Raw genomic sequence first — 17472 nt, 5'->3', positions numbered from 1 at the left:
GAGATTTTCAGGAGTTTAATGACTCGCCAAGGTTTTATGTTCTCAGTAGCTCCTGCCATTTAATAATATACTTAGAGAGAGAATCCCGCCCCCCCGACCCCCATCCCCGCTCCAGGGAGGGGGCTACCCTCGGGCAGGGTGCTAACCTAGTCCGAGGTAGGCCTGCCTGTCCCAGGTCCACCCTACAGTACCTTAGAGCCCAGAGAGGTGACAGCAGGCCCGGCCTGCCCCCGCAGCTTCGGCTCAGCCGGGAGCTCAGGGAGGGATGGGCCCAGGGTCCCCACTTCTATAAGGTCGTCAGGTCCGTGTGGTGGTCCTTGGCCAGCGGCTGCAAATGCTGGCCAGGGGCAGCTGAGGAGGAGCAAGAGGAGGAGGAGGATGAAGACGACGACGACGAGGACCTGCCTTTCGTGTTGGGCAGCTTGTGATCTTTTTTCCACTTCATCCTCCGGTTCTGGAACCAGATCTTGATCTGGCGCTCGGAAAGACACAGGGTGTGAGCGATTTCAATCCGACGGCGCCGCGTCAGATACCTGTTAAAATGAAATTCCTTTTCCAGTTCTAGGACTTGCTGCCGGGTGTAGGCCGTCCGGGACCTCTTGGGCTCCCCGCCGGTGTAGTTGGGGTTCACTGCGAGGCAAGCAGACCGCACAGTCAGGTCAGCGCCCGGCCTCGGATTAGGCCACAGCCGCTCACTTCCTGGCGCGCCCCGAGGCCCGGGCCCTCCCCGCGCGCTCCTGGCCCACTCCCTGCCTCTCGCCCGCCCGCCCGCCCTCCCAGGCGCACACGCTCACTCCCACCCAACCCCTCGGACCCACCTGCTCCCCTGGGCTCCCAGGCGGGGATCCCCAAACGTGCCCCCATCTCCCCAGCCCACCTCCCGCTCCAGCATTCCCAGGCATTTTGGAAATCCCCTCTTCCACCGCGTTCCCTCCGCTCTGAAAATGGAGTCCTCCCCCACCCCACCCCCATCTCCACCCCCTTTTGCGCCCAGAGCCAAGCAGCCAGCCACATGGTCCCGGCCTGCTCCCTCGGCTATAAAAATTTATGGAGAGAGTAATTGCGGCGCCCATTGAAGCCCCACACGCCCCCACCCACTCGCACCCCCTCGCGGGGCCCAGGCCGCCGGGCTGGGGTGGAGACTGAGAGGTCCTGGGACCGTGCCTTACCAGAATTCACGTGCACCTTCTTCATCCACGGGTAGACCACGGCCGGCTGCTTGAGGGCCGTCCCAGGGGGCGGCTGCTTGGGGCCGCCCGGCTGGCTGCAGGCCCGGGAGCCGGGCAGGGGCGGGGGCGCGGGGCACGGCTCTCCCGGGGCACCGTAGTGGCCGCTGGGGCCGCCGGGTTCTTGCCCGTGACCCCGCGTGGGCAGTGCCGAGCCGGGCCCGGGGCCGCCGCCTCCGAAGGTCTGCTCACCGAAGTCGGGCCGTGGGTAGAGCCCCGGGGGCTGGAAGTCGGCCCCCTGCGCGCCGCCGCCGTAGTAGTCAGCGCCCTGCTCGCCTAGGTAGCCACCCTGCAAATATTCCTCGCACGGAGGAAACTTGGGGTCCACATACTTGGAGTTCACCATATACGAACTCATGACCATTAATTTCAGAAGGTAGAAAATACTAATTTTTCTCGTGTTGTCTTTTTTTCTCCTTCCATAGGGCCCTCCTACTTGCTGTCAACTGAATAAAGTTGGCGGCCATGTGACCAGACCAGCCAATAGCGAGGGAGTGAGTTTATCACCGGGTTGGTGAGCATCTCATAATTTTCACAAATTTAACTAAATAACATACGTGTAATCAAGTGACTTGCCGTGGCACATTTGAGGGCCCCTGCCAGATGTTAAAGTAGTTCTAATCCCAGCATCCTCATTCCCCACAGGTAACCCCAGCTTTTGTCTGCCACTGACTTTGCTAACCTCCAGGTCCCCGCCACTCACCCCGCCTGTAATCAGCCCCCCAAAATGGGCACAGTTCAAGGGGGAATGAATCCTCATATCTGTCAGGGTGCATGGCATCAAAAAGTGGGCGGAAGAGGTGGCTTCTGAGTTGGGCAGAGAACCCCAGGCAGGCAGGACTCCCGCCCGCCCAGCCTGCGGAGCGGGGACTCTGCCATACAAAGGCCGAATCCCGGCTTTGTCTTCATCAGGGTCACCCAAAAGTTACTACAATCTGGCTGGCCTGAATCAAATTAGGCAATGAGTAACTGCCAAGCTCTCTTCGAGGCCGGGGTGTTTCCAGCCAAATCTTGGCCCTTGCTGGTATGGCAAGAAGCCCCCGTGATGCTCTAGCCAGGGCAGCTGAAGGGTAGCCCAGGAAGGTGGTGAGGGCACCCCCAGCTCACCCAAAAGGACCCCAAAGGACCCTAAACTCCTTCTGGCCAGCTCACCTTCTTCTCACATGGCAGTAACGGCCAATGAGGCCCTTCATTGGGCACCCTACAACTTTATGCCCCTGTAGGGCAGACCTGGGGCTGGGGCGACCTGGACTCCCACCTTGCTCCCCAGTGCCCCCAAACCTAACCCTCTGGCCCTGCGTTCATGCAACCAATTAGGGTTTTACACAGGGGGCCCTGTTTAAAGGTGAGGAGCTTCTCCAGGAAAAGGCTGCTCTATGTCACCAGGCTCAGACGATCCTCCTGGAGTCCAAGGTAATAAAACAGAAAGAGGCAACTGACCCGCCGGCTGCCTCTGGCCTCCAGTTCTAATTCTGGCTATTGCGGAGAAATGTGAAGTTTTTGCATCGACCATATATTCCCCTAGAATCGAATCTGTGACTATGTGGATACCACACAAATTCGGTTCTACAGGGTATATATAGACAACGTTACTACCTCCGGGTTCCACCCAGAGCGAGTACCCAGACCGTTGCCAGCCCCCGCCTCTTCCTCGGAGCTGCCACCAGCCCAACGCAGCCACCCTGCCTTTCAGAGATGGTTCAGGTAGCCTGAAGCGCGTGGTGGCAATTTGCAGCAACGAGTTCCCCATCCTTGTACCAGGGCCGGGGTTACCAAGCAGCCAAGGAGTCAGGACAGTCTTCTTAAGAAAGAAAGAAAAGAAGAAAAATAATCCATCCCAGAAATGGCGGCTTTATTACCCCCCTCTCCGGATCCACATAACCCCCACTCCCTTAGCAAGTGGTATTTTCCAGAAAGGAGCAAATGCCTTCAATGGCAGAAGAAAAAGAGGCAAGAGGGAATATCCTCTGCTCATTCTTCTGCCCACTGTCAGGGCAAGCCAGGTTGGCTGACAAAGCTAGTTCTCCAAGAAGTCGCGCATTTACCTTCCAGGGCCCTGAGCCCGGCTGGCCTCTCCGTCCGGCTGCTGCTGCAGACCCCGAGGCAGGCGCTGCTTGCAGGCACCGAGCTGCCCAGGGCTGGGGCCGGCGCACTAATGGTGAAGGGCAGGGCAAGGGGTCACTCGAAATCATTTACAAACATATCACAAAGTTTCATTATTTTTGCTTTGCCGACAGCAGCACACAAGAGTACAAAAGTTCACGAGTTGTGCCCGCCCCAGCGCAGTCCAGGGCTCACCCCTCGCTTCAGGGCACCAAGAGCACTCAGGGCCCGGATGGGTTTCAGGGGCAGAGGGATGCCCGGGCTCGGGTGGGGCTTTTGGATCCCTGACTGTACGCTAGAGGTGTTTAAATTTTTTTGACTGTTTTGATTTTACCCTTATGATTCAAAAATTATTTTCAACCCTCAACCTGGGCCTGGTGCGGTGGAGCCCCCCTCTGCCTGGCAAAATTGTCTGGCTTCTCCTACTCTGCACTGTGCACGCTCCCTGCTCACTCCCCCACCGCCATCCTCTGGTTCCAGTGCTTTGGCTATTTTGTAGGGATTTCCTGGGTACCAATTCTAACAAGAGCTCTGAGGCTGCCCCACACCCAGCCCCCTTGTCCCAGGGGGGCTCCCCCCAACTTCCTCTAATGCCAAGAGCTCCCACACACCTGCCTTCCTGGGGACCTTGGGCCTAGGCTTTATCCAGACAAATTGGGGGAGCCTGCTGGGACAGGTGGGGAGCCGGGTGAGGGTACATACACATTTTCATATTTGTTAGACGCTGTGACCTGCATTTCACCTTATTGCTCAACTTGTTCAGACAGGTCAAAGCCAATGAGTTATTGATGAACAAAAGCGTTAAATATTCACCTCCCGCTCAACTGCCCATACAAATGCTTTTGATGTCTCCGGCTTTTTGTGCTGTGTTCAGCTACAGGGTGCTGCTGGTCGTGGGTTTGCAAGCAAGGAGCATCCACAGAGATAAGCACCCAGAGCCAGGGCAGCCTCAGGAAGAGGGCAAGACCAGGAGTTCCTGGGGACACTGGATTTTCCAGCCTGGAGCCCTGAGCCCCGTTTCACTTGAGACAGCCTGATTCATAGAGGTGAACTATGTACTGGGCGGAACCTCCACTCCGGGGGGGGGGGGGCGCAGCCCCCAGGGAGTCGATTAGGCTGCCCAGCCTGGAGGGCAGAAACCTGGCCCAGAGCCAAGCCTTAGCTTCCCGGACCCTAGAGAGAGGATGTCTCACCAGGGAGGGAGGGTGCCTGGTTCCTAACATCTTCGCACATTCCATCTCCTATGAAAATAAAATCAGCTCCGTTTTGCATGAGGGAGGGGCCACTGGTCTTTCCTTGATTCTCTCCCCACTACCATCATCTTAATGAGAGAGCCTTCCTGGAGATTTCACAGGCCTCCTCAGAAATGTACCTGTCTTCTGCGGCATATGCACAACTCAGAAAGATCCAAACTTCCAAGCCCAAGACCCCAAGAATCTCTGCACCCCCCGCCACGTCTGCCTGCAACGCTAGCGGCTCAGGCGCAGAAATTCTCAAATTGCAGTTATAGAGAAGCAGAGGTGAACTAGAAGGGCCGTATCCCTCCCTCCTCGCTCGGCCTCAGTTCCCCAACCCAGGGCCTAAACCGCTGCGGCTGGGGCTGGGGCCTAGGGAGGGGGGAGGAGGGACTTCCACGTAAAGCTCAGAATTCGCAGCCCTTCCCGGAAGCCGGCCAACCCCACACACCCGCAGTCACAGAGGGTTGCGGTTTTTTTGTTTGTTTGTTTTCTTTTTACAAAAAACTAGAGAAGGTTGGTCCAGGCTGAACCGGGTTGAGCTGGGCTGGGCGGCAAAGGGGGATCGCGCTGCCTGGGTGTTCAGCAGGTTGATTCGAGCAGAGAGCGATGCTCGCCGCGACTTGTTAATAGGGCGGGCTGCTAATTAGCTGCAAGCTCTTCACAGACGCGTTCGCTGCGGCGGAGCTGCACCTGTGCGAGCTGGGGAGGCCTGGGAAGGCCGGGAAAGTCCAGGGAGGTCCAAGGAGACAAGGGCGAGAGGCCGCGGCCCGTTCCCTTACTTTAGGTGACTGTAAACCAGGCCCCAGAAAATTTTTCCAGGAGTCCGACTTAGATCCTCCACCTCCAGCTCGAGCTCCCCTCTCACAGTCAGGCCTGGGGAGGCAGGGCTGCTCTTCCACCCGCCCACTCCCCTGGCGCGGCTCTTCGCCCCTACCACCCCAGTTATCAATACCGCCCCTTCTCGATTCGGAAGAAACGGGAAGGTACTTACAGCGGCGGTTTCTCACGGTGCCGAACCTGTTGCAATGAAAACGGGGGTCACTTAAATTCCACAGGATAATAAAGATAGATGATACACAGAAAAATGACAAGGCCCAGACACCCCGCCAATACCCAGACCTCCCTCCTGCTTTGGACGCCTGCCCCCAGGAACTGCGCCAAGTTCTCCGCGCGCGGAGCGGGAGACTGCAGTGCTCAAGGGCAGACCCACGAGGTAGGAGAGTATGGCCCCCATCACCTCCCCCACTCTATGCACCCCTTGAGCAAAACCTTACTTTTTGCTTGGCCTGACTCAGGCTGTCTGTAACAGGGTTTTCCCCCGTGGGAAAACGGGAAGCGAGGAGAAAACGGGCCTTTGTGTGTTTTCTTCTGCACAATCGGCGGGGTGGGCGCAGGTCCACTGGGGAGGGGGTTAGCCGCTGCATCTGTCCCCAGCCCCAGCTCCCCGTCTGTCTCGCGCTAGGAGCAACTCAGACCCCTTTTCCAATTTCAGATTGGTTTCAAATTCCCCAGCTCCAACCAGCGCTCCCCTAAAAGTGTCTTTTCCTTCCCAAAGAAGTACCAGACAAGGCTAGGACTTGCCTTCCCACTTCTGCTCTAATTCAAAACAAAGAGCAATTTCCAAGGGAAATGAGGACCCAAATGATAATCAAGGAAGAGGAAAACCGATGGGTTTAAAGGTAAATGGCAATGCTTTAGACTCTTATCCAGCTCTATGGATATGACATCATTTCATCAGCATTTTTGCTGGAGGACCCACAAAGCGATCTTACAAAGCAGTGATCCTCACAGGGGCTCGTGTCCAGCTTTAAGTTTTCAGTCTCCTCTAGTTTTATTCTGGGATGGCAGTCTTCTCTGAGAAATCACAAAGGCAGAGCCATCTCCATCCTTATCCTTTCTCTCTGTCCACCTAGACTACCCGTTTTATTCCACTTCAGAAGCAGATGCCCCATTATGAGGAGGAGAGAGACAGAAAGTCCCTCTTGTGAGGTGGGAGCCCTCAATTCCTAACTTTCTATGTCTAGAAGGGAGAGGAGAAAACCAGGATTTCCATCCTATTTCTTGATTTAGGTTTAAGCTAAAATTAAAATTAACTTCCAGGGGACTTCTCCCCACACCAGGTGGAAAAGATGGGGCAGAGAAATCCCCCACCCCTGGAGTTGTCCTGGAAAAAGTAATAAGTGACTTACTGGTTTTCTCTCCTAGTGGGCAGGGGAGCTGGGAGTAGACCTGTCTCCTGCGCCCGGCGCTAGCTGGAGCCTCTCACTTTTCTATTGCTGCTTCAGGAACCAAGCATCTGCACTTGTATGCTCTTAACCTAATTTATGGTGGGAATTATATTTTGGCTTGTCAACTCTCAAGCCATAAAACAAAGTTTATTGGGATCACGTGTTCGTAAATAGCCACTCAGGTTCCATCTCTGGCAGAACCATAAATAACCTTCTGCTTTAAACTTTTATTCACTAAATAAAGGTTCACTGCAACTGTTCCCTCACATTTAAATAGTTCCAAATATCTAGGATGCAAGGGGGGAGTCATATTCATATCAATACCCCAGGCTTTTCAAATAGCATCTTTTCAGGGATGTCTATTGAAACTGGGAGATAGTGCTATTTGGAAAAGGCTGGTTGATGGGCATGTCTTATGATTCTTTGGCTGCATCCGCTGTGAGTACCATCCACTCCTCTATTTCAATCATTTTTTAGCTTTGGATGTGGTAATAAAGAGGAAAGCCAAAGGCCACTTCTTACTTGCTTATACCAGAAGTTATTTGGGATTTTGTTTTAGCTTCGATAAGAAAAGGGTGGTTGGGGAGATGCTGGGTGGGCTTGGGGGGTGGCGGGGCAGCTGGAGTTAACACTTGGCTCTGTATTGTTGCGAATGAGCTCAGCGAAAGTTGAAGGTAGCCACATGCCTAGGGGTTTCTATAATTTGCTTAGATCTGGAAGGGAAGCCTTTTCAAGTGACCAAACTGCTTAAAACAGCAAGACTTGGGGTTTGGTAAAGTGAGAAAGTAGAGAATAGCCCCATCGGCATCTTTGGCGACTGAAGCTCTAAAGAAGGTTATAAAACAATAAAAGCAGCCCTGGTGTGAAGGGGACAGGGTGTGAGGAAGTAAATGAGGCTCTCAAGGAACCCAAGCCCAGGAAGTCAGATGTCCCCAGTCCCATAGTGTCCCAACCACAGGGCTTAGGAGTCCAAACCTGGGTGGGATCCTCTCTCTCCCCCACCCTTACCCTTCCACCAGCACCAGAGGGAGAGCCTAAGAGAGGGGGAGGCAGCGGGCTCTCCTGCTGTGAAAGCCAAGAGAAGGAGCTTGGGCCCAGCACTGATCTGTGGAGTAGAATGTGCCACGCTACGCCTGAGGTAGGCGGGGGTGGGGAAGACGCCCCCAGCTCCCACCAAGGGGAGGGAGTGAGAAGAGAATTGACACCCGACATCCTTCCATAGCCTGGCAGAGTTGCTACCAAACAGTGTGAAAACGTATGATTTTTACTATTCCGATTAAAAGAATGGGTGTTCTGTGTAGCTTTGTAGAGCACATATATGTCTATGATTTCTAAATCAAATTCAGTTGTAAAAGTTCTCATCAGCAATCCCATCAAGCCCTTGAAAGAGACTCCTTTCCACAAAAATCTCTTTGCATCCTAATTTCCACCCATTCTCTGTGCATTTCTAAACCCATTTCTTGATTTCACTTTCACTGGCTAGAAAGCAGGGGGCTATTAGCCCGGACTGTATGGCATCTGTTTCTTCCCCCCCCCGTGCCATTAGCCACTTAGGAGTACCTTTTTCTTTTACAGTTGGTAGCATCAGTTTTTAAAATATGAGTAAAGATCAATCCTTAAAAAAAATGTTTTCTGACTCTATTAGCACTAGGTGAGCAGCTTCAAGACAAGCCCCCGTTAATCCACTGTAAAAAATAACAAAAGTTTGAGGGGCTGGGAAAAGCCTTCTTTATTTTTCCTTAAGTTAATAAAAGAGGATGAATCAAAGGACCTATGACATTCTAGGCAATTGTTATGAGCTTTTTATGGGGGAGGGGCCATGTAAAGAGAAGACCAGGCTGAGAGAATGGTGTTTGAAACAATGTCAGACACCTATTCAGGGCTCAGTAGATATTTTTTGAATGAATGGTGATAAAGGATGGTAACTGGGACTTGCCTGCAGTATTCACTGTGGCTTTCGTAAGAATAAAACTATATAGTATACTCTGTACATTTAGATAATAACAGCAAAGTAACTAGCTATGCGTAGGGGAAAAGGAGAAAAGAAAGGAAGACACTGAGGCAGACAACTTCAATTACTTTCTAGTCTTAGGACAGCCAGGCGACATGATTAAAGGAGAAAGTGTCTACCTCCCTCCAATCTTCCTTGGCCCCTGCCCTCAATGCTGGGCTTCTGTAGATGAATGACAGAGTGCAGATGGGGAAGAGCAAACTCTGTCTAGTAGGAAGGCTAAGCACCAGGGAGAACGGAAGACTACTTTGGGCCAATTTGTTGGGGTTTTTCCAAGGACTTTCAATGGTGGTGGTAACAGTCCTGAAGAAGAGGTCGGGGAGAAGAGGTGGGGTGGGGGCCTTCTTAAAAACCTGTAAGGAATTTGGTTTCTGGGTAAATTGAGACTCTGGACACTGTCCTTCCTCACTGGGCTGGAAAAAGCCAGTCCTGGGAATTCCTGCTCAGAGAGCTTCCATGAGCTAGGGTTCCCTGAAGGAACCCAGATGCCAGAGCCGCTCCCAGGAAGGAGGAGAGACTGAAGGGGCCCCAAGAGGCATCAGCTGCACTCCAAATGTATTGAGGTCCACTCTCTGCCCACCCTAAGGGCCCTTGCTATGTGGCCCAGGAAAGAATATCCTAACCTTGATTTTCAAGAGGCCTCTTGCCCAGAAGTGGTACTGAACTCTTCCCTTAAACTGTCTGCACAACCAGGATAGGTGGGGATGGGACTTTGGATGAACTCCCTAGGCTGGGGGCAGATAAAGAAAGACTGCCAGGCCTGGCACCTAGGGACACAGGCTGGCGGTAGAGCCAGAAAAGGGCTGAACAGGGAGTCCCAAGCAGGAGAGAAATATAATTCCATATTCCTGGCACTATATCCCATCACTGAAAGAGGACCACTTCTCCTGCTACCCCCGCCCCTCCCCCCTAAATGGAGTCTGCTCATTGGAGCTCTGCCTTGGTGTCCTCTGGGAAGGAAAGGTGACCCCAGAGGGAACCACTCTAACAGTGAGATGTGCCATCCAAAAGAACAGGCTCTCGTGCAGGATCTCTGATGGCAGGGCCAGAGATTGGAAAAGGCTCCAGCAGTCCCAAGAAAAGCAGGATCTGGGGGGTCACCTAAGTCCTTTGAGAACCAAGAATACAGGGTAGATGGCACAGGAGATGGAGGTGGCTGGGTGGCTACAGCACTGCCCGGTTTCATGGGCCAAACTCTGCCCGACATGGTTGATAGCAGAAGAGACTAGGTGGGTTTGGACAGAAAATCTGACCCAGGTGGACTCCTGGTTAAGCCAAGAGAAGCAGCTTGACCAAGGGCTGCGCAGGCCCTCTTACAAAAAGTCTACAGTCAGAAGTCATGGAGGCCAGGACTAAGGTGTAGAACCTGGTTGCAGGGTGTGTGTGTGGGTGTGTGTGTGTCCGTGCGTGCATATGTGTGGGTTATAGCCTGAAATAGTATACATATAATTATTTTTAAAAGATATAAATAATCTAAAAAATTGGAAGGGCTGATGGAGATTTGGGGGGCATAGGCCTCTTTAAGACACACCTTGACATCACTGTGGCCCAAGTTTGGAGCTGTGGCTCAGCCATGGTCCTGGAGCCCAGATCTTGGAACACAAGCAGATTAAGGGGGAGTTGGGCACTCCTTGCCTCCTTTGCTGTTGCTCACTGGCCTTTTGCTTTCCCACCCTGTCCCAGCTTTCAAGAGACTGAAAAGAGGGTACTTGCCCTGGGGCTGTAGAAGAGAATGCTTGGCCTAGTGGGTGCGACTGATGGGTGGTGGTGGAGAAGGTGACTCCAGAAGGTGGAAAGTAGGGCCTGCTCTGTGGTAAGGCCTGAGCCTTCTGTAGGAGTCACAGATGTGCCTGTGTGGGTGTGAAGCCTCCCTTACCTGACATCTGCCCACTGAGGAGCTAGGGGCACTTTCCTCCTAGGTTTGGCCCTGAAGTCTACCTGTAGGAAGGGGCCAGACACTGAGACCCAAGGGAGTGGGGTCTATGAGGCCCACTACAGCAAAGGGAAAAGTCCCAGATCCATGTTATCCTGTGACGAAAACTCGTCCTGTCTTCTCTGTACAATTCAAGGATTAGGTGAGTGAACCAGTCTCTTTCAGCTCTAAAAGTCTAGGCCTGATTACTGAACAGAAAAAGGATAGTGATGATAAGAACTCCTATTGAATGCTTGTTATTCAATATGTGGTCGAAACAGGTACTGAATGTTTGGCTTGTGCAAAAAAAAAAATTTTAAGTGCTTAATCAGTGAGTTAATGTATGTAAAGTAGTTAGAATAGTGCTGGGCATATAGTAGTGCTACGTAAGTAAAAATTCCTCATAACAACATTTGAAGGTACTCTTATTATCCCTACTTTCTAAATGAGGAAACAAGCCCAGAGAATTTGCCCTACTTGCCTAAAGTCACACAGCAGGTAAGTGATAAAGATTTGAAAGAAGGCAGGTCTGTACCCAGAACCTACTCGCCTCTTGAAAAAATCTCCAAGTTAGCAAGGGATCAATGTCTCCTTCCCTATATGGGAGCAACTAGTCAGCTTATGGGATAGTGACATTAGAAAACCTAATTAAGAGGGAGCCCCCAAACCTAGGGGAATGGCTGTTGCTGAACGGTAGAGAGAACTTGGCCTCTGGAGACCAAAGAACCATAGAAGAACCAGAAGATACCCTTGGCCAGTTCTCAAACATAAGCGTACATCCTAACTGCCATGGTGGAGAGTGTTTACAAACTACAGGTTCTGGACATTCTGATTCAGTAAGTATGGCATGAAACACAGGAACCTGCATTATAAACAAGAGGTTTGAATGCAGGCCTTCATTAAGAATCACTGCCCTAAAGTAGGGAAAAGAGGGAGGCAAAAGACTGTGCTGCCAGGAGGCAACGAGGCACAGAGGGGTTGGATCTGAGCCAGTCGTTTAAGTTGGGTGTCACAGCTGATGCAATACCCCGTGGAGCCCACCAAAGGCCTGAAATGGGCGCAATGGGGAAAGAAGAGTGTATGGGTGGTGTGGAAAAGGGGAGAGAGGAGCACCTGCGGTGTTCTCAAGCCGCACAGTCAGTGGGATTCACCCGGGATCTCAGAACCTCGAGGCAGGCCCGAGGGAGTCCCAGGGCGCAGGCCTTGTTCTAGGTGAGCCAGGGCGAGGCCTGTCAGCTTGAGGGAGGAGGGGCTGAACGCTCGGCTTTTCAAGGCTGCCGGTTCTAGGTACCAGGAACTACGGGAAACGAAAGTGGCAAGAACAGCAGCCCAAGTGAGGGGCCTGGTTGGGATTGGGCGCAGCTTGCCCCACCACCGGACCCTAACTCTTCCTGCTCTTAGGAGCCCAGCGCGCGAAAATCGCGCCCCCTCCGGGAAGGCAGAGGAACTGAGGTGGCCCGCCACCCCCGAACCTGCCTTCTGGCTCCCGGGACTCTGGGCTGCCTCTGCTCGGGAAGCAGCCCCTGAGTGTAGGCGCAGCACCGGCAACTCTCCTCGCAGGCGGAAAACACTCTCCTAGCAGGCGGAGGCGGGGACGGAGGCGGAGGGGCGGGGTCACGTGTCCTCCCCTCCCCCAGCCCGCTGGCGCCCGGGACATCTCCCGCGCCTCCGTAGCCCACAGGACGCTTGTCCTACAGCGCCTCCTCCTGGACAAGGCGCCAGACAGCAGAGCAGGGGGACTGCGCCAGCCCCGGAAACCCGACGCCCGGGCTTCTTCGCGCGGGCGGAGGTCTTCCCGCGCCAGAGGCTGCGAGCTGGTCCTCCTGTCCCCTGGGGCGGTCAGAAGGAGTTGAGAGGGCTCTGAGGCCGCCTCCCCCCGCAGCACTGACAACAAGCTCGCGGCCCAGGAGCGTGCATCCTCCATTAATTAGGCGAGTCCAGGCGGAAAAGCCCTCCAGTTTGTCCGTTTATTTATTTATTGTTTGACCGCTCTCTGCTGAGCCAGTGGTCCCCACAGAGCCCTCGAACGTGCTGCGCTGGCGTAACAAGATCTGGGAATGGTCCGGCTGAAGGATTGGCCTGAAGTTTGGCGGTTTGAACAGGCGCCAAGAGGAAAGGCCTTTTCCCAAAGCAGAAACACCAGGCTGAAGAAAATCTATACACTTCCCCAAGGATCAGATATATATATACACATACACACACACACACATATATATATATATACATATATATATATCTTCTTTTAAGGTGTTAAAAAATGTATGTGTGAGTGCTTATTTTAACACCTTGAAAGAAGATTTGGTTTCCTTTTGGCCACTAGCTCGCATTTGCAGACTGTTTCTAAAGTACAGATTTAAATTGGGGTGGGGTGGTGAGTCAAGATGATTGAAAATAACGTAGTCAAGGGCAAGATGTTTGACTATATTTAGTCTATATATTGGAATAAAGGAAAGATGAGTGGCGAATCCTGAGGGAGGAGTTGGAGAGATCGGGTTATATCTTCCTGCTCTGAGTCCACTCGCCCCCTCCCCCCTTCCGTGCTTTGCTGGTTGGATCCCCAGGCTGGGCTATTTCATTGCACATGCGCCGGACGCTGGGCAAGCGGGCAAGGCAGGCGCTTCGGGGCACTGAGCTGTGCGGTAGCTGTGCGCAGTGCTGGGCGGTGTGAGGCACCGCGCACTGCTTCTGCGCCTACCTGCAGAAGCGCTTGGACGCCCCATCTTATAGAGGCAGAAAACATACTTTTTCAGGAAAACCTGTGTTAAAAGCCTCAAACGTCCTTTCTGATCTGCAAGCCCTGTTGCGCCAAACCAGCAAAATCGCCATGTTGCCGGTGAACCCTCTCAAGGTTTTCGTTTGGATCAGCAGTTTCACATCTAGTGCACGCCTTCTCCCAAGTCGTTAATCAAGGCGGGGTGGGGGAGAACCACCTTACGTTCAGAGAGCACAACTTCTCCCTCAGTCTGCACAGCTATGAAGTCTAAGGGACCAGTTCCTAGAAAGAGGGTATCTATTCACACCAATTCCGGAAAAGTGGCCCTAAATTGGACTTAAATAGGAATTCCGAGTTCTTGGTGGCTTCTCCCCAGCTTCCGGTGCCCCCGCGTGCCCTGTCCGGCGGCCGCACTGCGGCAAGGCCGTAAATACCTCTAACAGCTGCCTGCCAGTCCAGAGTGAAATACTGTCTTTGTTCCTTCCCCTGCTTCTCGAGCTCGGAAAACAGAATTCTGGCGAAATATATTTATTTGGAGGAGCATCTGACAGGAAAATACGTTTGGTTTTCAGCCCTGGTGCTTGACCACATTTATAACAACGAGCTTTTTTCTGGTCCTCCCGGAGAGCCCAAGCCCAGCTCACTGCCTGACCTTAGACACTAAGGCCCGGACGTGCCACCGGCTCCCTGATGTACAAAGGGATAGAGGTTCGGCCCAAGGACGCTGAGAGTTACACTCCCCAACTTGTGAGGTCCTAGGGTCCAAGTGGTTTCTTTTTAGTTTCGTTTAATTTTTTAAAAATTGGGTTAACCGGGACAGTGGGGGCATTTCTGGCAGTGGCAAAAGCGTTAACTAGTTCCTCTTGGACTAAATGGCCTGCGTTCAAATGTGATTTGCAGATTATTTATTCCCTTAGATGCAATTGACCATTTAAGGTCTTAATGCAATTGACCATTTAAACTCTTAATGCTACCATGGGACTTACAAAGAGCCCCCTAGTCCTCCATATCTGCCCATGACGTCACCCTCTGCTGCGTAATCGGACCTGCAGCCCGCCCAGGTTCTCAGTCACTTGGGCGCGCTCAGCCATCGAACCCAGGGAAAGGTGACTGAAGCTCTGAACACAAGGGCTTGGCCATCATGGCCACAACTCATCCCCACCCCCACCGAGCTTTCAGGCAACCTAGGGGCTCCTTAGGCTCTGGAGTTGCCAGGGGAGGGCCTTGTGAGCCCCTGACCAGGGCCCTGCTTTTCAGTAGGTAATGCTCTAAACCAACATGAAAGAATGATCTCAGCAGTACCGTAATAGAGAAATATTTACAAAATACAGACGTTCCAGATTTAAAAATCACTGAGTTTCTAATTTGTTAGTGATCATAGTGATCCACAACAATTCTGCTAGACGTCAACTGACCACTAATCGTGGCCCTCCATTTTGAAACTCGCATGATTCCGTCGTTAATTACTAAAAATACCTTTCTACAAAGATGTCATTTATTGTTCAGAAATGCTTTTACGGCCAACACGGTTACACTGGAATATTTGGGAGAACATTAAAATGTTAGGGTTTTCCTCTGGGTGGTTGAAAAAACGATACTCCGCCGCGCGCAGGTCAACCTCATGCGCAATGCGGCAGATTGTCCCAAAGGTTTTAACATTTCACAACGTGTCCACGAGAGAACAGGCAATAGGATTTGAGAACTGCATCCTCAAGTGCCGTTCAAAATCCGTGGGAGAAAATAGCATTTTTTTCTGCAAACAATTTTCTTTCGACTCATAGATATTTTGGTCCAGTAATTTTGAAGTAGAGTTGGAAATGTTGCTATATAATATTTATTCGCAGGCAACACACACACACCACGACAGTACATTTAGAGAGCAAAATATCTACTCTTTTCCCAATCCGGCAAATAAGAAACACACGCGATGTCTGAACTTAGACATGCTTCGAATTTCTGAAATGTCTCTTGGTTTTTCCCCAAGACCTAAACCAGATTTTCTGATACTACTACCTCTCAAAACATGCATCCATTTTGTGGCATAGAATAATCCAAATTCACCTGACAGATTATTAGATGTGTGAGGAACCTTTCTTGAATTGTTACAAAAATTATCTAAGAACTAGAGAAGCAGTTAATATTTAAAATTCCATCTCATATACAAGGCCCAATAAACCATAAACCCTAGAAATTAGCATCACTCATCAAAGCCTAGGTTAACAAACCAAGCACATCCTGGATACACAGAATCCACCCCACCCCCAAGCTCCAACCCTCAAAACACACCTGTTAGCCTCCCAGGTACCTCTGACCACAGACAAACCGCAAAACACTGCTCTATACTACAGAGTGCCTTTAGTGACCCCCCAGCAAAGCTGACGCATCCAGGAAGCATCTGCACACTCTTCCCAGGGTAGGGACCGAGGGGCTCTCCGTCTATGCCGCTACCCACCTCCCATAACCTCCAGAGGAAATAGGGCTTCCCTTCGACTTCTGAGCTCAGCTGGACCCCACCCGGGGCCCCAGGGGACGCCCGCTCAGAGATGGAGTGATCTGGGGCAGGGGGCGCAGGCAGCCACTCCCAGGTCCCGGGGAAGGGGAGGGGGTCGGGCAGGGATCTCCGAGCTGCCCAAACGGGGGGGGGGGCGCCTCGAGCTTCTCGGTGGCAGCGCTGGGGGCGCGTGGAGGGGACGGCTCTTACCGGAGGTGCCGGGCTGGAGGCGGCGGTCGGCCGGGGCGGCTGCTGTAATCCACTAGGCGCTGCCGGGCTACGCGCGCTCTGCGCGGCAGGGACCCGCTCATTTTAGAGAAGGAGCCGCGTCGGAACCGCGCGGCTCGGTCACCCAGAGCAGGCCGGCTGCTCCCGGCGGGTGGTGTCGGCGCCGGCCGGGGCCTCGGCGCCCCGGATTCCTTCCGGGCTCTCCCGCCTGCCGGGCTCCCCACCGGCTCCGGGGGCGGCAGCGGCGCGACCGGGGCGAAGGAGCGGCGGGGCCAAGTTGGGCGCCGGGCGGGAGCCGAGACCGCCGCGGACCCCGCAATCCCACAGCCGGCGACTGGAGCCCACCTCTGCGGAGACAAAGGTTAGAAAAAGAGGGGGTGAGGCTCTAGGAAGGCAGAATGCGGGGGGAAATTCGCCTGGGAAATCAGGAAAAAGGCCGTGAAGGCGAGCGGAGCCTGCACATGACCAGCCGCAGCCAATGACGACCGCAAATAGGTCATAAAAAGGTCTATTACCAAGTTGTAAATTTTCTTCAAACAAAAAGGAATTTACTGCAATTCCTTGCGGATTTTGCACATACAGCTCGCAAGCGCCATGTTTTTCCTCTCTTTCTCTCTCCTCTTCCCTCTTCTGTTTTTCTCCTCTCCTTCCTCCCCCTCCTCCTCCTCCTCCTCCTCCTCTTCCTCCCTCCCTCCCTCCCTCCTCTCCTCTTTCTTCCTCTAAGTCCCTCTCCACTGCTCTCTCTGCCTTTCTTGCCTTCACGGTTCCTTTTTCTAGGAATTCTTTTCCTTTTTTTTTTTTTTTTTTTTTGGTGGTTTGGCTTGAGACCTCTGCTCATTGGGCGCTGTGTTACAGGGAGAATGAGTGCGGTGTGCTGCCCCCCGCGCTCACTTGGGGAGGTGATCCTGGCGGTCACCCCTCCAACTCTCCCCTCACTTGGTTTCCCCTCCCCTTACCTCACCAAAAGGCCGCTCTGAAAGAGGAGACAGGCACTTTCGGTTTTTGCCCCTCTCATCTCCAGGCAAGCCAGCCTGTCTGACCTTGCGCAGAAAACCTGGGCTCTGCAGGCCAAGAAAATGTGCTCTCCCCACACCAACCCTCTCCTACATAAATTGGGGTCCCTCCCATTTCTTCCAGTTTCTGCGGTAGAATTGCCAACCAGCTCAAAGGCTGGAAATGGTTTTATGTACTTGTCAACTTCTCCAAAATAATAGTTTGAACCCCCCATGCCTATCCTTTTTCTCAGCAGAAACATCTTCCTGAACAGTCCTGGGTTAGAGGAGAGGCAATATTTTTGGATTCCCTCTGAAACCCTTTGTTTA

The 17472-nt window shown here is 52.8% G+C and overlaps 1 protein-coding gene across 1 annotated transcript; it reads right to left on the bottom strand.

Annotated features, from left to right (window-relative positions):
- On the bottom strand, positions 1 to 2145 carry HOXD4 (homeobox D4). The gene is made up of 2 exons (XM_065880461.1): positions 1170 to 2145; positions 1 to 630 (listed from the first exon to the last, which is right to left on the bottom strand). Exons 1-2 carry the CDS (start codon positions 1588 to 1590, stop codon positions 287 to 289), a joined length of 765 nt encoding a protein of 254 aa, XP_065736533.1. The 5' UTR covers positions 1591 to 2145; the 3' UTR covers positions 1 to 286.
- Between the last annotated feature and the right edge of the window lie 15327 nt (positions 2146 to 17472).

The sequence above is a fragment of the Phocoena phocoena genome, chromosome 7, assembly GCF_963924675.1.
Source record: "Phocoena phocoena chromosome 7, mPhoPho1.1, whole genome shotgun sequence".
NCBI lineage: Eukaryota > Metazoa > Chordata > Mammalia > Artiodactyla > Phocoenidae > Phocoena > Phocoena phocoena.
This window is presented reverse-complemented; position numbering and strand designations above follow the sequence as displayed.